Source organism: Clavispora lusitaniae, assembly GCF_014636115.1.
Source record: "Clavispora lusitaniae strain FDAARGOS_655 chromosome Unknown tig00000078_pilon, whole genome shotgun sequence".
NCBI lineage: Eukaryota > Fungi > Ascomycota > Pichiomycetes > Serinales > Metschnikowiaceae > Clavispora > Clavispora lusitaniae.
The window spans coordinates 177,036-198,751 of NW_027093977.1; the positions used below are offsets into that span (position 1 = coordinate 177,036).

Below are 21,716 nucleotides of genomic sequence, written 5' to 3' on the forward strand. Positions count from 1 at the left end.
TTTTTTTCTTTTTGTTTTTTTGTGTGTTTGCAAATGGAGTCCGGATATGAGCGATGGGTCCGAAAAGAGGAACGGTTGTACGCACGATTTGAGAACATCAGCATATGAGCGCAGACGATATGAAGACTACAAATTACTTACATGTATCTCACTTTCTCACATTACTCTTAAAAAAATATGCTATATGCCGTGGTGTCTCATGCATCAGTTTCCGAAAACTCGCCGCTTTTTAACAATCTGTTCAATTTGCTGTTTGGATCTTCAAGAAGGTTCTCAAATTTACCATCTTCAACTATCTGTCCACGGGTGTTCAAGACAATGATCCGCTCACTGTTCTTGATAGTTGAAAGCCGGTGTGCAATGGATATGATGGTTACTTGATTATTTTTACAGAGATCAGTCAAGTTTTTGGTAACTGTCTCCTCCAGTCGTGAGTCTAGAGCAGAAGTGGCTTCATCTAGAATGAGAAGTTTGGGGTTCTTAATGAGCGTTCTTGCCAACGAAATCCTCTGCTTTTGACCTCCACTTAATTGAGCGCTTCCACTTGAGCTTGGCCCTATTATTGTATCAAACTTATTTGGAAACGCATTTATAAAGTTGTAGGCATTACTAAGCTTGCTGGCATAGACAATTTCCTCATCCGTACTGTCTGGTTTGCCAAACGTGATGTTTTCTCTGATCGTTCCACTGAATAATAAAGGTTCTTGTTGAACATAGCCAATGTTAGACCTGTAAAAATTGAGGTTCAACTCTTTGATGTTGTTGTCGTTGACACGTATCTCACCTGAAAGAGGGTCGTAGAACCTGAGAAGAAGTTGGGAAACCGTAGATTTCCCTGAGCCACTAGGACCAACGAAACAAACGTTTTCGCCCTTTTTGATTGTTAAATTGAGATTGTCGAATATTTTTACGTTTTCACGCGATGGATATGCGAAATTCACGTTTCGAAACTCAATATCACCATGCAAGTTATCCACTTTCCTTCCAAGCGAAGTCGTTATCTTCGGCTTCAGTTCTATCAACTCAAATATACGTTCCGCCGCACCGATTCCCTTCATCAATTCCGTGTAGAAATTTCCTAGTCCAAACACAGAACTACCAGTGTATACAGCATACATCATAAAACTGGAAAGATCACCGATTGTAATTTCACCTGCAGTGATTAGTCTTGATCCAACAACAAGAAGCCCAATCAAAGTGATGTTTCCTAGAAAGCCATTAACACTATAATAGACACCACTGAGTTTCCCTTCAAGCATAGACTTGTTAAAAATGTCCTTCACCTCATGGTTGTATTCGTGCACTACAGCTTTCTGTTGTGCAAAACTTTGGATTGTTTTCAAGCCATTAAATTTCTCTTCCAGAACTTTTGTCATCGACCCCAAACTATCCTGGATGGTTCGAGAGAGTTTCTTAATGCGTCTTCCATAAACTGTCGACATTAATATGAGTGGAGGAAAAATAAGACTCATACAGAGTGTTAATTTCCAGGAGACCCAACACATCATCAGAAGACCAACACATCCAGAAATTAGCGAGCGTGCTCCATCACTGATATTTCCGCTGAGAGACTTGCTGATGATTTGTGTATCTGAAGAAAGTCGAGATATAAGATCGCCTGTTTTCATGCCCTTTTGTGTTGGACCGACATCAAAGAAGTACGAATCCTGAGATAGGACTTTTGCAAATAGCCGTGAACGTAGCCGAGCGACCATCTTCTCTCCTACTGAGCGCAAGAGGTATATTCTTCCAAAGTTTGCGATGCTTCCGCACACAAACAATATCACCAACCCCGAATAGAACTGAGTGGGTGGTAATCCCAAGATAAGCGGTTCACCCTCCTTCTCTTCCTTCTCCTCGTCCTCTTCTTCCTTCGTCGTATCGATAATTTTTCCAATGAAGTATGGTAAGGACATCGAAACTGTAGAAGTTGCAATTAGGCATAAAAGAGCTCCTGAAAGGTTTCCAAATTCGGGCTTGGCAAGGCGCATAAGCCGGGGGAAATCATCTCTCAATGTATGCGGTTTAGATTCTGATTTTGGAAGGTTTGGCTGCGTCGATAAGAATCGACAATAATGGAAGAGAGCTGGTCCAGCCTTGTATTGAATTGCATTTGTATTGATCTTCGAAAGCCTTGTTATACTGGGACATATGCGTCCTTGTGCCAAGCGAATACTAAACATAGGCGAAGAATATCGACGTTGGGCTATTCAAATCTGAAGGAGCGTGTGTGTGTTATACAGGACTTGGTGCGAAATGCGGATCTTGTCAAACGAGCCAATTCTATACACCCACTATAACTCCTTGGGCCAGAGAAGCTGGGAAAACGATTCGAAGCTCGATTTCCCAATTGAACATGTTTAATTCTCGTAATCACAAAAATAAGTCAGAAAATGTATCGTACATGGCGGTAACTTGGTTTTACTACCACGGATACTATAGAAACGCAGACAGAAATTTAAAGCAGGAACATGCGCAGGAAATTAACTATCCAAGATATACTGATCTTTATCACCAGTATAGACGCACTTGCTCTCCTATTGCAACGTTCTTTAGCCCCTGTCTGTCTGTAATATTGCATCCTTCTAGTAGGATTTCAAGTGGGTTTTCCATCTGGCCAGCCCCCTCTAGTAATCGGTGATTAAGACGCACTAAATATGGGTTAAAAGACAAGTTGAGTTTGCGCAAGTTCGGAAGTTGTTCTGCCAACGAGAAAGATTCTTGGGGTGCTTCTCCCATACTTGTGAGTTCGTTGCCTGACAAGTCTAACTCCACCAAAGAATTGGGAAGTTGAGCAGCAAGATCTAGCGTGAAAGAAGAAAGCATGTTTTTGTTTAGTGAAAGCACGCGGAGATTAGGTGGCCACAAGAAACGACGATCTAAAAGAGGCGGCAGTTGAAGAAGATTGTCCAGCAATGCTAATACTTTCAACAGCAGAAATTGTGTGAAAACAGCGCCCCATCTATCTGGAAAATACAAGCCAATATCTGTAGAGTTGACTTTGAGGGTCTCCACATTGGGTACGTTGATTAGCATGAGTATTGTGCTTAGCACCAGGGCCAGCAACAGCGTTGGAGCATAAATGGTGGTACTTCGTCCATTCAACTGGAATGATATACGGGGGATGCGTCCTAGAAACTCGCGTACCGTGGTTTGGGCCAAGATTTCCCGCAACAAAGAGAGGCTGTCTTGAAACTTCACGTAGTCACGTAGATTCCGTACAAAGATAATATCGAGCATACGTGGACATTGGGCCAAGAAACGGGGGTCCTTGACACTTTGGGCAAATTGTTCTGGTGTCAAGCGTACATCATAAAGTGGAGGTGTCACTTCGGATACGGAAATAACCACGTGGCCCGAATGGAGCCGACTATAAAGCAAGTTGCTATATCGTGCTGCATTTGAGTCTGGACTAAATTGCTCAAGTGTTTCTAGCATCTGCTGGGCCTCTGGCGGCAGAAGCTTTTGGAAAACCTCCAACGCAACTTCCGGTGGGAGATTCAGGAACATACGCAAATGCTAGTACACTGCAAGCAAGAAAATGTGCCAACGTTTGAACTGGTGATTGGGTGAAGCGCTAAAAATTGAAGCAAACTGAGGATAAGGTTTATCAAAGGAACAGAGGAGTAGTTAGTGCACTTTGCGGGGTGCACCAGAGATAAAGAGACCGCGCATTGGACTCAGATCACGGAATGTGTAGAACCTTGGTTGCCGGCGGGATAGAATGGTATAATACTACCATTAATCTTGGTCTGTTAGTCGCAAAATCAATGAACGTATCTTCTCTCATATTGTCCGATCGTGCAACTCCTTCCATGCAGCCACATATGGTTGCTGGCAAGCCTAAGCATCGTTACGATCGCAGCTAGCTGTTTATTTTCGTCTTCTACGAATAAAGGTTCCATGCATCAAATATCTGCATGATAATGTAGTTAGTTGCCTCATGGAATGTTGATTGAACATTCTGGTTAATATTTGTTGATCTTCGGTATTATATTGTCGAAATTCTCCACCAGGTGCGGGTGCTTTGGTGAATTGTATCCTGTTGATTATATTTCTATATGCCTCTGCCATTGTTGACTTCATGTCAACTGCCATACTCACGTTCCAACTTCATATTGAATTGGCGGTTTTTCTCAGTTATGTACGTGCCCGCGTCCTCTTCTTTTCGTCTTCGCTTCTTCTTGATTTCACTTGCCTCTTGCAATGACTTTGAAAGGTTTTCCACATCCTCTTTGGTCAGTTTCACCTCAAAGGGTGATAGATGATTCTCATTCTTATACTTCTCCATATCCACGGCTCTCTTTCGCGTGGCCTTCTGGTAGGTAGAGTATGCCAAATCTGTAAGGTCTTTGTATCCACCTTCTTGTTTCTTGTACTTTTGCTCATGTGCTTCCCATTGACTTGCTGTCCAATCTAGTGTATCCATTTCGTTTTCTTCGTCTATATGTATAGCCTCATCTTCGAATGCCTGTGTTTTGGTCCTTTGGATCTTTTGTTCTAGAGCAAGTTGCTTATTAAGTGCTTCCTGACACTGTACTTTCTTTTTCTTGAGTATCTCCAAACGTTCTTGTACTGATGAAGACATGAAGAGTATTGGAATGCGAAGACCTCTATGTATGTAGTATTGCGCATATGTTAGATGAGCAATGTGGTAGATTGAAGGAACGTAAATATACAATTAACATTTAGCATTAAAAACAGTTGATGTTATGCGAACAGGATCGCCATTATGTATACAGCTATACCCATTTGTGATCTTAGGTTTCTGAGGACGCTTTAAAATTAGAAAGTTTGGCAATAATTTCTCCGCATGTATCCGAATCGGAATATTGCACAGAGGCATAATCTGGGGTGATTTGGAGTTCACCTGTTCCTTCCTTTGGATTACTTTCCCCTATCTATTTTATCTTGCTTCTGGATACGCTTTTTTTTTTCCCTTAAATTATCATGTCGTTGGAAGAAGAGCTTTTGAATTATATTTTTAGTTTGCCTAACCTTGAGGAAATCAAAGGTTCGCCTAAAAAGGTCATTGAAGCCATTGATGAATTTGTCAAGAAAAATCCAATGATGATCATAGGTAAACACAAAGGTCAATTAATTTTGGATCACATCAAAGAGTCGGAACCAGATTGTATGATTGAATTGGGCTGCTATGTTGGATATCTGGCAATTTTGTTCGCGGGCGCATTATCTGAGTTAGAGAGGGATGATTGCTTCTCAAAGTATTACAGTTTTGAAGTCAATTCTGCTTTTGCCAAAATCGCTTCTAAGTTGATTGATCTTGCTGGTCTTTCTCATATGGTTGAGATCATTGTGGGCCCAGCCGGATCTACTCTCCCTGATTTTGCCGAGCGTATTGCCTCTGAATACAAGAGATATAAGGCAATTGATGCTATCTTCATTGACCATTGGAAAGACATGTACGTTCCTGACCTCCGTGTTCTTGAGTCGCTTTCCCTCATTGGGCCCGGTACGTACATTTTTGCTGACAATATTTTGAATCCTGGTGTACCTGATTATGTGGACTACGTGCAAGGCGACCCGGAATTCAGAAAAGAGTACAATGCGGCCCATGAGAACATCAGCAGCTCCATTCTTCAGGGTAGATGGAACATTTTGTATGAGTCACAGACATATCCAGTCACAGATCCTGATACTGGTCGCAAGGATGCAGTTGAAATTACGAAGTGCGTTGAGTATCTTTCTGGATAATGTAGTGGAAGGATAAAAAAAAAGTTGAAGACTAAAGGAATATGGATATAAAAGAATAAAAAACATTAAAGCATACTGTAAGGAATTGAGAGAACTTATTAGACTTAATAACATGGAAGGTCCGCTCTTAGTTAACGTTGTACCTGTACGTCGCACAGTTCGAAATGTGAACTTGGAACCAGAACAGACGAAACACCATGAGCGATTTGACGCCTTTATTCCGAAAATGTGTTAATATCGTCCAAGAGGAATTGGGTCTGTCTTTATCCCCACCACCTGATACACAATTTCCGTCCTACTTTGTGAATGACTCCTTTCTCAAAGAATGTAAAGAAGTCTTTAGCAACTTAGTGAACATGGCAACGTTCATCCAGAAAATTAGACCTCTTTACTTACAGGTGAGCGATGAGCTCTCTGAATTTGGACTGGAGCACAGGAAAGAACTCCGCGTCGAAGACAAGAATAAGATCGACGAAGAATTCAAGGTCAACGTACAGAAGGTATATGAAAAGTTGAAACATTTACAGTCGTACGAAAAGAAGAGAAATGATGTCATGACTTCGATGAAAAAACATAAAGGATTTGTACTGGCTTTGTTTTCAGTTGATGAATACGAGCCAAAATCTCTCTATGTGTCTACGCTCTCCTCTCACCGGACACAAATATTAAGATTCTTGAACGAAACTACTAAGAATGTGAATCAAAAGTTTGAAAAAATGCAACGCAAGCGATCAGAAAGAGAGAAGCAACTTAATCTTCTACATTTCCAAAACCTCGATGATGATGAAATGGATGCTGTCGATGCATATCGCTCGGAATATCAGATTGATATTCAATCATACCCGAATGAACAAGAAACTTCAAATGAAATAGCAGAGCTTAGTCAAGCACAGCTTCAAGAACTTGAACTGGAAAATAAGGAGCTTCTTACGTTGAAAACCAACGAATTCAAGCAGGTGGAAAAATTGCATCACTCAATGGTTGACATTGTCAAGTTACAAACTGAGTTAACAATGCACCTTGAGACTCAAGCAGAGCAAATTGAGAATCTTCTAGACAGTCAGGACCAAGTGGAAGTTGATTTACGAATGGGTAACAAGAACCTTGCTAAAGCAACTGATAGAAACAAAAGAGGTTCCAAAATCATCATTACAACATGTTTTGCTCTTGGGCTTCTAATTCTATTCGTGGACTATATATCTTAAAATTACAGGCTTTAGAAATCGGTTACAACACCTGCTCCGATAGTAGATCCTTCCCGACGAATAACAACTCGGCCAAGAGACTTGTTATTGTTGAATTTCGCAATTGGTAAAGCTCGCTCGTCTAGTACTTGTATTATGACCTCGGCACTTTGTTTCGCAACCAAATGCATTTTCTTCTTTTTAGAACCATTGATTTTCTCGATCTTGGAGATACGAGCAGCCACAGATGCATTGTTGCGGAACAATACAAATGGTGTTCCCACCAAAAGAGGTTTACTCATGTTGAACATGTTCACATTCGCATGGAAACTCTTCACTGCACGAACGGAAGAGTTTGCACTCACAAGTAGATCACCAATCGATAAGGCTTCCACGTTGGTATTTTTCAACTGACTTGCTTTGAACGTCAATTGCACAATCTGCCCGCTAACCGCGACATCTACATTCTGCCCGTTCAAAAGCACCGATTGTACTAGCAAATAATCCTCTGATGGTTGAGCACACACAGTATTACCGGCTTGAATGATTCCCAGGGAGATTTTTCCCTTAACTCTGAACTCTGTGTTGGAGATGCTCTCGATATCATTGATAGCAAGATTGAACTCGGCATTGGAAAGATCATCGAATGCACTCAGGGAGTGGCCTGCAACGTTGACTGCCTCAAGATAATCTATCAATGTGGGACCTTTGTACCATGAGAGCTCTGGCACAGAGCCATCGTTTTTGACAACATTTATACCTGCTAATCCAGAGATTGGCACAAATGATATGTTCTCAGCGGCGAATCCCACCTCTTCCCCAGTCAAAAACTGCATGAGCTGCTCTTTGATTTCCAAATATCTTTCTTCACTCCAATTCTCCTTGTCCATCTTGTTCACAGCCACACAGAGCTTCTCGATACCAAGGTTTTTCACAATCAAAGTATGTTCCTTTGTCTGCCCATACATCACAAATCCCGCTTCAAATTCTCCATTAATAGCATCCACTACCAATAAAGCGATATCGGCTTGCGAAACACCACCAATCAATTGAGGAACGAAGTCTTTATGTCCGGGAGCATCGATCGCTGTGAATCTAGTCGTTGGTGTTTCGAATGATGTTGCACAAATATCAATGGTAACACCACGAGATCTCTCTTCCGATGTCTGGTCCATAATCCAAGCTAAAGCAAAGGAGCCCTTTCCTGACTTTTCTGCTTCTCTGACAAGCTTGTTAACCGTTTTAGCATCCACAGTTCCCAAGTCATATAAAATTCTTCCCATGAGTGTGGATTTTCCAGCATCGACATGTCCAATGATGACAAATGATTTACTTGATTTTTTGAATATTGGATTGCTTGCCAACTCTTTAGCTAAGTCGATTTTTTTAAACGGTTTCGTTTCGGTCACAATCTTCTTCTTTTTCTCCTTAGGCTTCTCGCTAATTGCTAAATTATTCATGTCTTTCTCAAATGCTTGCTTTTGTGCCTCTAACACTTTATCATCAGGGCTAGGCAGACTGAAATTACTTCTTGCCTTGGCTAAATTAGGGAATCTGTTAGTATATGCATGGAAAAGTTCAGACGCTAGCTTTCTTCTTTTGTTCACAAAGCGGAAGTATTGTTCTGCAGGCTTGCTGTCATTAAAGAGAAAAACCAGAATAGTGCCCTGTGGTGCCTGTAGCAAAAGGGAACGGTCTTCCTCGCAATGGAATGAGACGCTGACATTTCCTTCGTTTGTATCATGTTGTGATTTGAGAACGATTTCGTCGGGAACACCTTCTTTCTCCACAGGCACATCTGTATTCAGGTGATCAACAGATGGTTTCTGCTCTAGTTTCTTTTGCCGATGACTTCTCAATTCAACTGCTCGTTTTCGTAAATTCAAACCTGAAGTATTCGGTTTTCGAACTAGGAGTGCTTTTGCTGGCGACTCGCACTCCTTTTCCACTTTAAGGTCACTAAGTGATTTATGCTCCCTATTACTTGCAAGCATTGCTAGCTTCGACAACTTCGGTTTCACTGACAATTTTTCTGATAAGTTTCCAGTTGTATCTTCGTTCAGAACAGCAATCAGAACATTGGTTTCACTCTTGTTTGGATTATTCGATGCAGCACGTTTCTTGGCTAGCAAAGCAAGTTTGGAGATCTTACCTTGGGATTCTGGAAAATTAGCAATCTAGAACTTAGTCAATCTCTGTGGGCCAGTGCAGACACCATTCGGCTGAACATGGTTGTGAACAAAATCAAAAAGAACGAATCTAAAAGAATCTTAACATACCTTTCTTTTTGGGAAACTTCTTGCGTAATTCTTCAAGTGCTGGTTCAAGTTCAAAGTAATTGTAATACAAGGCTTCTTTCATACTTAGTTCATCAACGCTGGAGTTATATTGCTCCATTTCTTCTCGAACTTTGGGTAAGAGCTCATACAAGAGATCGTACTCTTCATTGTTCAATGCATCTTCATGGAACTCCTCTTCTCCAGACAGGTTGTCGAAGTCGTTGCTATTCATGGCAAGGAAAGAGTAGGATGGATTTGAGGCGAGATTCATAATGCCTGCAGGAGAATCTATGATATTAGTGTTAACGGCACTAAGCAGGTTTTTTTTTTTTCTTTTTTTTGTTTTATATGTGAAGTCAAGGAGATTGAAAAAGCTCTAAGAAATATAACCAAATTCCTATTTCATTAAAGTCTATTACAGTATGTTGTGTTCTTTTTTTTTTTTCAAGGATTTTAGTTTATCTAATACTGCCATTATGCTTTTAGCATTTGTAAAGTGTGCACATTTTACCAAAAATAAGCGAAAATATGGCCGAGAGAATTCACTCTAAACATAGTTACAAGATAAGCGCCTACGCTAGCACCATGAAAGGAAGGTTAGGAATTATTTTACACTCTTTATCAAGTAACACATAAAAAACTGAAAGGATTGAAACATAAAAAAAGAACCAAAAAATATTGACACCCACGAGGTTCGAACTCGTGCCTCCGAAGAGACCAGGAAAGTATGGTAAGGTAACCTTACCCTGGCGCCTTAGACCACTCGGCCAGGGTGCCAATTTGTAAAGATTGTTAGGGTTTCTCAGGAATGTTCCTGTTAATAAAAAATATGATATGGAGGGGAGTAAGATATTACGGATTCAATTAAGATGCTTCGTAACTTATAACTAGCTAAGGAGTAGTTGTTCTTACTTGGACTTCCCCCCAGGGTTACCCCTGAGTATTTATATATATCTCAGCCTCGTGACATTCTCATGTCAAACGTCTAGACTCTCATCCGTGGTTCTGGGTGGTTCTGGATCTTCTAGATCCTAGCCTCGTAGCTTTCGCTACTTATCGCCTTGCACGTGACCGTGATTTCCTACCTAACATTCTCCCCCTCCTAGATCTCGGTCGTCCTCGAGCGATTATAGGATCACGTAGTGACGGGAGACGGTATGGCGTCGGTTCCCTAGGCGTCGGTTCTCTAGGCGCTGGCAGTGTTTGTCTGCTTTGCGACGTAGGTCTGTCCCAGCGAATTTCAGAATGATATTGATCATTTGGTTCTCTAAATTCATTGTAGTCTTGTTCTAATTGACATCGTTTTTCGCGTGATAGCTTCAAGTAATCTTCGACGTGAAGTGTTTTTGGAAGTAATGGGTCGACATTTCTCCATTCAACTGTGAAAAATAGAGCTTCGTCAATAGATCTGATTTTAACAATATCGTTAATTCGCCGATCGATATCTAAAGGTAATGATGGTGGAATTATTAGAATATCGTGTTCCTGTTCTCTGAACGGTTTCATGTTTTCAACGTTGATGATATTGTTTTGCGTGAGATGTGCTGGTATATTTATCTCGTACGCATTATCATTGATCCTTCTCTCGACGGTGAATGGTCCAATATAAGGCGGTAACCACTTAGTTTGTGAATGTGTTGGGAACACAAATCTTCGTCTAAGAGCAACTTGATCACCCGGATGGAGTATTAACTCTCTGCGGTGTCTATTCGCCTGTCTTTCCATTATGTCTTGAGCTTGTGCCATATTCTCTCTGATTTGTTGAAGAATAATGGTGTGTGTGCGAAGAGTATCCTTTATGTTGATGGTTGGATTGTCTGAAAAGGGAATTGGAGTTCCTGGAACAGGTTCTATGAACGATGTCCGTGGATGAAATCCATAATTGGCAAAGAAAGGTGTAGTGCCAATTGCCGTTTGGTATGAACCGTTAATTGCAAACTCTGCGAGTGGGAGTACTTCGTCCCATTCAAGGTTTGGGTGAGTGTTGATTAACGTTCTCACTTGTTGTTCAACCATTCTATTCATCCTTTCCGTTTGTCCATCTGTTTGTGGATGGCCAACTGTCGACAATCTTCGATCAATTCCTAGATAACGGGTGACAATGTCCCACGTCCGACTAGTAAAAGTAGGATCTCTATCAGATGTAATTGCTTTTGGGATTCCGTGTAACCGAATGACTTCTTTCATGAATAGATTGAAAAGTCCTTGAGGTTCGAGGTCTAGTGGCATCGGAATGAGATGTACCATTTTGGTAAGTCGATCAACCACGACTAAAAGTTTCTCATTGCCTCTCGTAGACTCAGGCATTCCGGAGATATAGTCCATTGATATTTCCGTCCATCTCTGGCTCGGAAGGGGCATTGGTTGGAGTAAACCGTACGGAGATTGAGTGGAGGTTTTCATAAGTTGACATACTTCGCAGTCTTTCGCGTAAGCTTTACAGTCATCTAGCATCTTTGCCCAGTAAAATTGTCTGCCTAATATCTCGTACATCTTCAATGCTCCTGGATGATTATTCAAATCAGCGTCATGTGCTTGTCGTAAGACCAGTTCTCGCACAACTCCAATCGGGACGCATATTCTCGGTGTGTCGGTGGTTGATATAGCGTAACGTAGTATTCCGTCGACTGCGGTATACTTCCGAAGTTTATTTTTAATTCTGTGGGGATGCTTTATTTCCTCGTTTAGAACTAATTTCCTGTAAATGTCAACAAATTGTGAGTCTTGCAAGTATTCTTGTTGCATAATTTGTCTATTCATGACATCAGGCACTTCTAACAAACCAATTTGGTTTACTGTTAGCATATCTCCTCCTCGACGACTTAGTGCGTCTGCAACCACGTTTTGCGATCCTGACTTATAGTCTGGCTTAAAGTCAAAGCGTGAGAAGAATTCTAGCCAACGTAAAATTCGTGGATTTTGGTGTTTTGTGGTGTAGATGTAGTTCAAGGATTGGTGGTCCGTATAAAGGTAAAATTTCTTACCTATAAGATAGTGTTGCCACTTCTTAAGCGCGTAATGTATCGCTAAGCATTCTTTTTCCCTAACCGGATAATTGAGTTGAGCTCCATTGAGCTTCTTTGACTCATACGCTATCACTCCGAGAATTTTTCCTTCTTCGTCCTGTTGTTCTAAAACAGCACCAACACAGCGATCACTTGCATCAGTGTGGACGACATAGGTCTTATTTGGATCTGGTAAGATTAGTACAGGCGCAGATGTTAATCTGTCCTTGAGCTCATTAAACAGTTTTGATGTATCTCCAGTCCAATCACTTTTTCCTGCGGCGAAGTCATAAAGGCTTGCGGCAATATGGGCATACTTTTTAATAAATCGACGATAATATGTTGTTAACCCCAAAAAGCGTTGCATGTCTTTTGGATCCTTGCGGGGAGGCCAGTCTTTGACTGCCTTGATTTTATCTTCATTCGGGGCAATGCCTTCCGAACTGATCACATGGCCAAGGAAGTTTAACCTTGTCTGGAAAAAGTAGCATTTCTTGCGTTTAGCGATAAGCCCATTCGCTTGGAGGATCTGTAAAACCTCATCTAAATCGCGTATGTGATCTTCCCTTGTCTTCGAAAAGACTAGGATATCGTCTAAGTATACAACGACGGTTTTGTTAAGCAACTTGTGAAATATTACATTCATAAGTCTTTGGAACGTTGCCGGAGCATTCGTTAAACCAAAAGGCATCACTCTCCACGCGTACTGACCCTGCGGAGTTACGAACGCTGTTTTGTCGTAATCTTCCTCTGCAATAGCCACTTGGTGATAACCAGAGTGTAGGTCAAGGGAACTGAAAACTTTGGCACCTTGTAAAGCGTCAAATATATCATCAATCAAGGGGAGTGGAAATCTTTCTTTGACAGTGATTGAATTCAATGCACGATAGTCGATGCATAACCGTTTGCTACCGTCTTTTTTGTGCACGAATATCACTGGTGCTCCGTATGGCGAACCAAAGGGAATCACTTTTCCATCCTTCAAGAGAGCTTCGATTTGTTTCGTAAGTTCCTGCTTGTCATTATGAGACAATCTGTACGGAGGCCTATGAGGCGGAGTTGATCCTTCGACGAGTAAGATTCGATGCTTTACCTGCCTTTCGGGAGGTAGACCAGCTGGTAACGCGTCCGTTACTACTTTCTCATAACGAGATAGGTCAAAATCAACAGGTGCAACTCCTGGATGTGCATCCTCGTCGTACTCAATCCTTTGCACAAGGAGAGTAAATAAGTCGTTGTTTTTCTTCTTGCATTCTCGCTCTAAGGCTTGAATACCTATAGTCTCGTACTTTGCACTTGATGCTGTAAGTGGTACTTCTTGACTAACTTGTGGAATCTTTGATCCAAGCTGTTGGCGATGGTCTTCAATGAATACACGTCCTAACAAGACTTTATCACGAAGTTTTGGACAGACGGCAAACGATCTGTACGCTTCGCGACCATCCCATACCAGCATTAATGTAACTTTATGAGTTATCGGAGTCGTTTCACCTTCTTGGCAATGCCCTAACGCTAGCGGTTTCTCAACCGGTTGTAATTTAGCGTTCAATTCACGAACAACGGTGGGGCTAACTAGGTCACTAGCTGCACCGGTATCGAGCATTACATCAGTGAATTTCCGACCATTTAAAGTAATTGTGGTGGTGTATTCTTTCGGTCCACATGTTCTTAGTTTTAAATTTGGAGCTTCGCTAGGCTGTCTCGCCAAGTCTGCTTGCTCTACTAAGATTTGCTGAACTTGTAAGTCTTCGCCGGAACGATCGTTCAGTGGATTTCCTTCCAGCTTTATTCTTTTTTCTGGAGGTCCGTATCATCGTTCTTTTGATAATAGGTGTTCCGGTTACTACCTCTCTTGTTATACAGCAGCTTGTTTTCTTGTTTCTTTTTAAATCCTTTTTTGTTCTTATTAGGAAAGAAACGTTTTTCCCGATTTCTTTTACGTCCTCGGTCTTCTGTTGGTGCAGGCCGTTCCTCTGTTGGCATAGACTGCTCTTCAGGCGGTGGCGGTAATTTAGGCCAAACCTTCTTTGCATCCCTGTCTAATTCTGCCATGGGAATCCTATTGTTCTTTACAAAAGCTCTTGCCTCGCCGACCAAATCGTTAACGGTTTGTTGTGGTGGTAATGCGTGAAGGGCCGCTTTGAGTTGAGGATTCTTGATAGTGCTCATGAACACTCGTTGTACCACGCGTGTCAAAGACAAAGCTTCCTCCTCCAAATACATGTCGGCACCTACTCTTAACCACGCATCGCACGTCGAGTTAAATGTTCCTTCCGGTGTCTCCTGTAGCAATTTTAGGAGCCGTGAGTACGGAGAAATACTTCTTTCCTCGATGTTATTGATTCTTTTGAACCATTGTACGAAGTCGTTAAGGTCAAATGTCGTTGTACTTCGATATTTTCGAAACATTCGACGGAAGGTTTCATCGCTATTGTTATCGGTGAGTTCTATGATCTCCTCATTATTCAATTCTCTTCCTCTAGCGGTTTCCTGGATAACTTCAATCCATTCTCGGGCCTTCTCTCTTACACCTGTTCCAAAGGTTAAGTAGAAGAGACGCTTATCTTCAATTTTCTTGGGTTCGCGACTAGCAGCCTGTGAGGTACTCGCGCTGTTGGAATTGTTTCTTGGAGCCATAGTAGTAGTAGTTGCTGTACGTCCGAAAGAACCTTTCTTGCGGCGCTACCAATTGTTAGGGTTTCTCAGGAATGTTCCTGTTAATAAAAAATATGATATGGAGGGGAGTAAGATATTACGGATTCAATTAAGATGCTTCGTAACTTATAACTAGCTAAGGAGTAGTTGTTCTTACTTGGACTTCCCCCCAGGGTTACCCCTGAGTATTTATATATATCTCAGCCTCGTGACATTCTCATGTCAAACGTCTAGACTCTCATCCGTGGTTCTGGGTGGTTCTGGATCTTCTAGATCCTAGCCTCGTAGCTTTCGCTACTTATCGCCTTGCACGTGACCGTGATTTCCTACCTAACAAAGATTTTGGGTAACATTATATATGTCATTCAAGAGTATACGATGTTGATTTTGAACTTTTTATCCCACTTTAAAGTGAAGGCAGAAACAAGATTTACTAAAGTAACAGAATATGGCTATGTGGTAATATCACAATACCTTAGGTCGCTTTGAAGTACGGGTATGATATCTTGAGTCTATATTAGCTACTAAACATCTAAAAGCTGAGAGTATCAGCCAATGGTACAAAAATATTTCAAAACTCTGGTATGCATAGAGTTATTTCTCATACAAATTGAACAATAATGACTTTTGAACACTCATAATGTTCAAGGGAACTTGTTATTAACACTTTTGTTACTGAACACAGAAGCCGGCCTAGTATAGTGGTTAGTACAGTTCGTTGTGGCCGAACAAACCCAGGTTCGATTCCTGGGACCGGCACATAATTTTTTTTGACCCTTCAGATTAAGATTATCTTTAATAAGGACGTGTCTCCACCACCAAATTATTGCCGGACAGATAAAGCACCACGACCTTTTTAATCAAGTCCAAATAACTGAACAAACCATGGCCTCTGATGTATGTGATTCTAAATATGATAGCACTCGTATGCTACAAATGTTAACCATTGGTCTAACATACTAACAATTAGTCCGTCTTGGTTATTGACAGTTCTCACTTGTCGGATTCCAAGAAACTTATTAGAGAGAAAATTATACCCTGGGAAGGATTAGCAAGAGCAGGGATCATCACCAATGACCAGGCAGATCTCTTCAAAGTTTTGGAGGCACAAAACGCCGAGAGCAAGCGTGAAACTATATTGAGTTCGGAAGAAATGTACACTAAAACCATCTTGAATTTGTTGAACAAATTGGACGTTAATTCCAGAGATGATGTCTTGAAAAGTGTGTTGGTATTGATAAATGATTTGTTGGTGGACGAGAAGGCGCAACTGTTTTGCGATGCCCTCTTGCTGTTGTCAAGCATTGACTCATCTTTGCCATACAATCCCTTTATCAAGCATTTGGAAAATAACGATTCCCTCATCAAAACATTGAGTTTCTATAATTTGGTGATTTTGTTACTGAAGAGCTCTAAGGCGCACGTATCTGTCGACAAGGAAATTTTAATCAAGCTTTTCGACTTGGTTTGCTCGCCAGCTTTCATCGGCAACCCCCTGGACAGAAACTTGCAATCCATTGGTGTTCAGTTCTTGCAGGAACTTGTGATTCGTAAGGAGTATCGTACAGTTTTCCAAGAGAACAATTTAGTGTCAAATTTCAAGAGTGTCAATGAGTTGATTGACCATCTGGCGAAACAACCAAACGCCACCAACTTGCAACTTTTGTACAATGCATTGATGTGTATCTGGATCTTGAGCTTTTCGAGCTCCATAAATAAGGTCTTGGTTCACAACTTTCCACAATTAGTTGGAAATTTGTTGACTATTTCTAAGGATGGTATTAAACTCAAGGTCGTCAGAGTTGCTGTTTCCACTTTGAAGAACTTTATTTCCGTTGTGAACTCGAACGCAGAACAATTTAGTGTTGTGAAGTTAGTATTGTTCCATGATGGTTTAAACGTCGTCAAAACCGTTCAGACAAGAAAGTTTGCCTCTAATGGTAGTGATGAGGAGTTATCAAACGATTTACAGTACTTGAGCGACACATTGAGCGAGGTTGTAACCAGCAAATTGACTTCTTTAGATGAATACTTGGTTGAATTGGAAAATCCCAACTTGTTGAGTTGGTCTTCTCCAACTCATAAGTCGAGTGAATTTTGGCAGGAAAATGCATACAAGTTCAAAGATTCCAACTACGCTTTGGTTAAAAAAATCTTGTCCATTTTGATGTCTGATGATCTGTCGTTGAGCGGCGTATCTAAAGTGATTTTATTGAATGACTTGCAGTTTTTGATCAAAAACTTGGGTTCTGATTTGATCACTTTCATCAACTCTGAAAAGAATGGCCAGTACAAATTGTTGATCATGAACTTTTTGGAAAATAACGGTGGCAATAATGAATTAAAATACGAAGCATTGCGTACTATCCAATACTTGGTTGGCCATGCCTGAGTGAGTTTTTGTACATCCTTTACTTCTATAACTTGCAATCTTTCTTTTCTGCAATAAACAAACTTTAGATCTTACATGAATCTTTATACTGTACTTGATCTCCAATGTCTTCTATGTTTTTCTGATCATTATGGGTTTTCAACTTCCTTTCGTTGATTACTCTTTTCGCGGTTCTCAACGAAATGACTACATCTGGTACTCTAAATGTGATAAACGCGCGCATCACAATCTCACACTTTAACTATAGGTAACAATGGTGAAACAGAATGATGTATTTCAGTATCGCAAAAACCGACTAGCGACATTCACAGACGGTGCAAAGGTTGGAAATTCCCGAACTTTGAGGAAATGGTCACTAAAGCTGTTAGATATCAATATCCTTGCTGATAGCGGATTTTACTACACACCTACAAAAAGCTATCCACACCAATTAACGTGTTTCTGGTGTGGGAAGAAAGAGAAGAATGTCGAAGAAACTACATCCATAGTATCGCTTCACCTTATTAATAATCCCGCGTGTCCTTACTCACTTATCATCTCCAACTTAAAGCATTTCATCATGGCTTCTAACAAGAGTACTTTCTGGCAGAATTTAACCGCATCTAAGTCAGTTCCGAACTCAATAATACATCCTCACAGCGAAGAGTCCATTAATCTACGGCGTTCAACATTCAAGAAGCTTTGGAAGCTTGATACGCAAGAAGAATGCAAAGTTTCGAGTGAAAATCTTGCTCAAGCAGGGTTCTATTATTCCCCGGTGGAGCCAGGCAGTGATCGTGTCATTTGCATGTACTGTGATTGTCCTTTAGAAGACTGGGAGCCTATGGATGATCCATTACAAGAACACAAGAATAACTCTTTTGCTTACTGTTACTTTTTGGATACAATTGGAAAGGAAATGCATAATAAGGAGATCCACGAGAAGGAGAACCACGAAAGAGAAATTTATGAGAAGGAGAACCATGAAAAGGAAACACATAACAAGGAGAAACATGAAGCGGAAGACACGGAATTTGAAAAAGAAGAAAACGATAGAAGGAGTCCCCTGATAGATCTGAGCGAGCTTTCACGTCTTCTTGGACCAAGTACCCCCAAGTCAGAATCTGCGAAAGGATCACCTCTGGAGAAACCTCAGGACAACACAAAAATACTAAGTGACTTGGGAGTGAGAGGCTTAGAATCACCAAGTACGGATCGTCATCAACGACTGCTGTCTATCAAAAGTAGACTGTCCCCTCACTTGAGCTTTGATGCTTTCGATTTTTCTATTGACGATCTAGAAAATCAGAATCAGGGCACTATCTTTAAGAATTTCTCCTCACAACGAAAATATATTCGGAAGACTAAAAAGGATGCCATCTATAATACTAACAATATTGGAAAGAAGTCCCCAAATAACCTTCTAACAGGAAATGTGTCAGACATTGGTATAAAGTCAGAACTCAAAAATTCAGATAGCGAACCCGAATCATTTAATAGCTCATCTATTACCAAGCCAAATGATGTATTTTCAAGGAAGAATGGATCGTTCATTCTAAACTCTGAAATAGAAAACTCAGAAGATGCTGGAGGGGGTGAGGTGGATACAGAGAATGGAACTTCATCCTTAAACATCGTTGATTCAGACTCAGAATATACATTAAGTGGGGACTCGTCAGACATCCAGGCTTCTGGGTCAGAAAAAGAAGACGTACTATCAATCAAAACCGATTCGAGAAGAACGAAGAGGCGGAAGACAGATAGTTCAAAGCACGCACATTCTAAGCGTCTCAAATCACAATTTAGTGATGATATGGACTTGGACCAAGCTCAATTGGAGCAGATTCTAAACTCACCGAAGAAAGGAAGAAAAATGAAAGTCCTCAAATCAACAGAAGATACTACCACAACTCCTGCACTATTTGACTTATCCAACCAGAACATAGGCGACTATGATGAGTCAAACATATCATTCCTTGAGAAAGATGTACATCCGATTGATAAAGAACCTGTCCCTATCAAATTAAATACCTCAGGGGCTACGAAAGTCAACACCCCCGCAGTAAAGGAAAGTACTGCTATGGAGGCGGCTATGGAGAAATCCACTCCAACCGGAGAAATATCTTCTAACGAAGTAAGAATTGAAGCCTCCGAAGTGGTGGCGCAACTGCTGCCAACACACATAACGGAAACTGCAGATCAGGGTAACAGTTCAACTTTAAGTGAACAACTAATGCGTAAGTCCTCCCCAGAAGTTAGTCTCGGTTATGTCCAGGGTTCAAATGCAATATCGATGAATGACCCATTGCCAAATGATGCAAATGAATTGAAGAATTCACCAGAGAAAAGTAATCCAGTTGGAGAAATTGAAGAGAATGAAGGATTGAGACTCAATGTGAATGAAATAAGTGATGTTAGCAGTCTTGGCAAGCATCAACAGAAGGATTCTAAAGTCTCTTCAAACGATACAGATAGTGATTTAGAGCTTAGCAGTCCCACTAACGCTAAAGATTCTTCTCATCTTGAGAATCTAGGTCAAAAATCAGTTTCAAAGGATATGGTTGGTGATGTAGAACCTGTTGTATCACCTCAAAAAACAATTGCATCCCCGAATGATCATGCAATTAGCGAAAGACATGAGAATGTGGCTACCGTGGCTTCTGAGGAATGTGCGAGTAGAAGAATAGCTGAAGTGATCCCAAATTCCATAAATAATGGGACTACCCTTGAAGAAGAAAATGACTTCAATGGACTGAGATTGAGATCTTCTGCTGGGGGTGATAAGGTCGGCGAGACAGAGATTTTTAAAGATGCGGGGACCTCAATAAATATAGTGGAAGGAAAGAGTACTAATGCTGGAACGGAGAATCCGACGATTGAAAAAACAAGCGTGGCTTTGGAAAATGAAAGGGTTTCAGGAAATGATGAAAAGAGTAAATCCAATGCAGAGAAAAACAGTTTATCGCAAGAAAATAAGCCTACAGAAGCGGAAATTCATACTGATGGGGGTGGAAACCATAATTATTATTCTGCTGTGGATATCAGGCAGTCTATAAAGGAGGAGCTTAGAAAGGAGTTAAAGGAGCAACTCAAAAAGGAACTCCGAGAGGAAATACAAAGAGAGCTTCTAGAGGAAATAAGAAGCACCTCTCCGGAATTTACAAAAGATACAAGGCAGGACACTCCCGAAGTTGCGAAATCAGAAGTTTCTACAAAGTATAGAGAAAGGCACTACTCTTCTCCAAAGGGATCCGAAGGCTCAAAGGCTCTCTCGATAGCGGATGGAGAAGAGAGCGAATTCCCAAACATTGCATTTTCACCAACATCGTATCAAACGTATGTAAATGACTTGGAACAGATAAGCAAAGAATTGTCTGCTACGAACGAAGGTGAGCCCGATGTTAATCACGATGTTTCCCAAATCGAAGATTCTGCGTCAGGACTGCCTGAACTTCTTTCCATTCAAGGAGAAGTCTCTACTGAAATTGTTAAAGAAGAGCAAGCGAATGCAGAGCATAAATCAGATGCATCCATAACCTCCCCTCTTGCTCAAGGATCAACATTTAGCGATCATGAAAATGAAACTTTACCACTTGACAAACACACCGGGATCGAGACCCATAAATTAGATATTAGGGACCTTGAATCATCACCACAAATTGCTGTTCGCGGAGAAAGAGGCCCTGTCACCCGCATGAGTTCTGACCAATGGAGTGAAACACGTATTATATTCAAAGAAACTAACACAGAACCAAAATACGATTTGGTGGAAGAATCTGCAACTGATAGAAATAGACTGGCACAGGAAGCTAAACTGAACATGGAAGCGAAATCTTTACGCACTATTTCCCTCCATGACGTTGTGTCTGAAATGCAAGCTCTCGCAGATACAATAGATTACTTGGCGGAAGTTGCAGCGACTAAACAGGAACTACATGATGATTCAGAAGGCTTAATTACACAATTTATCGCCGCAATGCCAGAAGAAGAAGAATGTATGGCAGTCAAAGAGTGGATGCTACATAATGCTTCAACTTGTGGTCGTACAGTGCGCGAAATAGCAGGTAAATTGATCAGAGCTTACGAGGAACAGTTTGAAGAACTCATACACGAGGTGGAGGAATTGGAAACGACTGACTAGTGGCAGTAAAAAACAGTCACATTATAGGCTTAATGATGGATGTTTTATGTCCGCTTTTCGTGAGATCAAGACTATTGCCGTAGCTTCAAGTAGAGTGCATACACAGATAGGACGTTTATCACGAGGCTCAAATACAGGTCAGTAGAGTCAATCAACTCAGTGTCCACCCCAAGAGAGCTTCAAAAAAAGCAATAGCGCAAGCTAGCAGAATTCTCGAAGACTAGCATTTTCAATTCAACTAGGGTCAAAAAATTGCATCTCATTGCCTGCTGACTATTCAGACTAGTTGAGACATTTATCTGATTGGCGCTGTCTTGATTGGCCGTATATAGATCTTCCACCACCTCACCCACACATCAACAAGAG

General features: G+C 41.0%; 10 protein-coding genes and 2 non-coding genes across 12 annotated transcripts; 5 read left to right on the forward strand and 7 right to left on the reverse strand. All coding sequences in view use genetic code 12, as the record gives it.

Moving 5' to 3' along the window:
* Positions 1–197: 197 nt before the first annotated feature.
* On the reverse strand, positions 198–2,183 carry MDL1 (ATP-binding cassette permease; the record flags this gene model as incomplete). Its single annotated transcript, XM_002616736.2, has 1 exon — positions 198–2,183. The coding sequence occupies one exon, from the start codon at positions 2,181–2,183 to the stop codon at positions 198–200; it is 1,986 nt and encodes a 661-aa protein (XP_002616782.2).
* Positions 2,184–2,511: 328 nt separating this feature from the next.
* FOB63_002227 (uncharacterized protein) lies at positions 2,512–3,510 on the reverse strand (the record flags this gene model as incomplete). Its single annotated transcript, XM_002616735.2, has 1 exon — positions 2,512–3,510. One exon carries the CDS (start codon positions 3,508–3,510, stop codon positions 2,512–2,514), a length of 999 nt encoding a protein of 332 aa, XP_002616781.1.
* Positions 3,511–4,087: 577 nt separating this feature from the next.
* On the reverse strand, positions 4,088–4,588 carry FOB63_002228 (uncharacterized protein; the record flags this gene model as incomplete). The annotated part of the gene is made up of 1 exon (XM_002616734.1): positions 4,088–4,588. One exon carries the CDS (start codon positions 4,586–4,588, stop codon positions 4,088–4,090), a length of 501 nt encoding a protein of 166 aa, XP_002616780.1.
* A 362-nt stretch (positions 4,589–4,950) lies between these two features.
* FOB63_002229 (uncharacterized protein) lies at positions 4,951–5,715 on the forward strand (the record flags this gene model as incomplete). Its single annotated transcript, XM_002616733.2, has 1 exon — positions 4,951–5,715. One exon carries the CDS (start codon positions 4,951–4,953, stop codon positions 5,713–5,715), a length of 765 nt encoding a protein of 254 aa, XP_002616779.1.
* Positions 5,716–5,912: 197 nt separating this feature from the next.
* UFE1 (Ufe1p) lies at positions 5,913–6,920 on the forward strand (the record flags this gene model as incomplete). Its single annotated transcript, XM_002616732.2, has 1 exon — positions 5,913–6,920. One exon carries the CDS (start codon positions 5,913–5,915, stop codon positions 6,918–6,920), a length of 1,008 nt encoding a protein of 335 aa, XP_002616778.2.
* An 11-nt stretch (positions 6,921–6,931) lies between these two features.
* Positions 6,932–9,449, reverse strand: FOB63_002231 (ribosome dissociation factor GTPase; the record flags this gene model as incomplete). Its single annotated transcript, XM_002616731.2, has 2 exons — positions 6,932–9,060; positions 9,179–9,449. 2 exons carry the CDS (start codon positions 9,447–9,449, stop codon positions 6,932–6,934), a joined length of 2,400 nt encoding a protein of 799 aa, XP_002616777.2.
* Positions 9,450–9,857: 408 nt separating this feature from the next.
* FOB63_005583 lies at positions 9,858–9,955 on the reverse strand. Its single transcript has one exon. It is a non-coding gene; the product is annotated as a tRNA-Leu (tRNA).
* Positions 9,956–10,231: 276 nt separating this feature from the next.
* On the reverse strand, positions 10,232–13,786 carry FOB63_002232 (Reverse transcriptase (RNA-dependent DNA polymerase) family protein; the record flags this gene model as incomplete). The annotated part of the gene is made up of 1 exon (XM_066102222.1): positions 10,232–13,786. The coding sequence occupies one exon, from the start codon at positions 13,784–13,786 to the stop codon at positions 10,232–10,234; it is 3,555 nt and encodes a 1,184-aa protein (XP_065958372.1).
* Positions 13,787–13,968: 182 nt separating this feature from the next.
* FOB63_002233 (uncharacterized protein) lies at positions 13,969–14,820 on the reverse strand (the record flags this gene model as incomplete). The annotated part of the gene is made up of 1 exon (XM_066102223.1): positions 13,969–14,820. The coding sequence occupies one exon, from the start codon at positions 14,818–14,820 to the stop codon at positions 13,969–13,971; it is 852 nt and encodes a 283-aa protein (XP_065958373.1).
* Positions 14,821–15,525: 705 nt separating this feature from the next.
* Positions 15,526–15,597, forward strand: FOB63_005556. The gene has a single exon. It is a non-coding gene; the product is annotated as a tRNA-His (tRNA).
* Positions 15,598–15,991: 394 nt separating this feature from the next.
* VMA13 (H(+)-transporting V1 sector ATPase subunit H) lies at positions 15,992–17,230 on the forward strand (the record flags this gene model as incomplete). The annotated part of the gene is made up of 1 exon (XM_002616730.2): positions 15,992–17,230. The coding sequence occupies one exon, from the start codon at positions 15,992–15,994 to the stop codon at positions 17,228–17,230; it is 1,239 nt and encodes a 412-aa protein (XP_002616776.2).
* A 559-nt stretch (positions 17,231–17,789) lies between these two features.
* On the forward strand, positions 17,790–21,350 carry FOB63_002235 (uncharacterized protein; the record flags this gene model as incomplete). The annotated part of the gene is made up of 1 exon (XM_002616728.2): positions 17,790–21,350. The coding sequence occupies one exon, from the start codon at positions 17,790–17,792 to the stop codon at positions 21,348–21,350; it is 3,561 nt and encodes a 1,186-aa protein (XP_002616774.2).
* Positions 21,351–21,716: the final 366 nt, after the last annotated feature.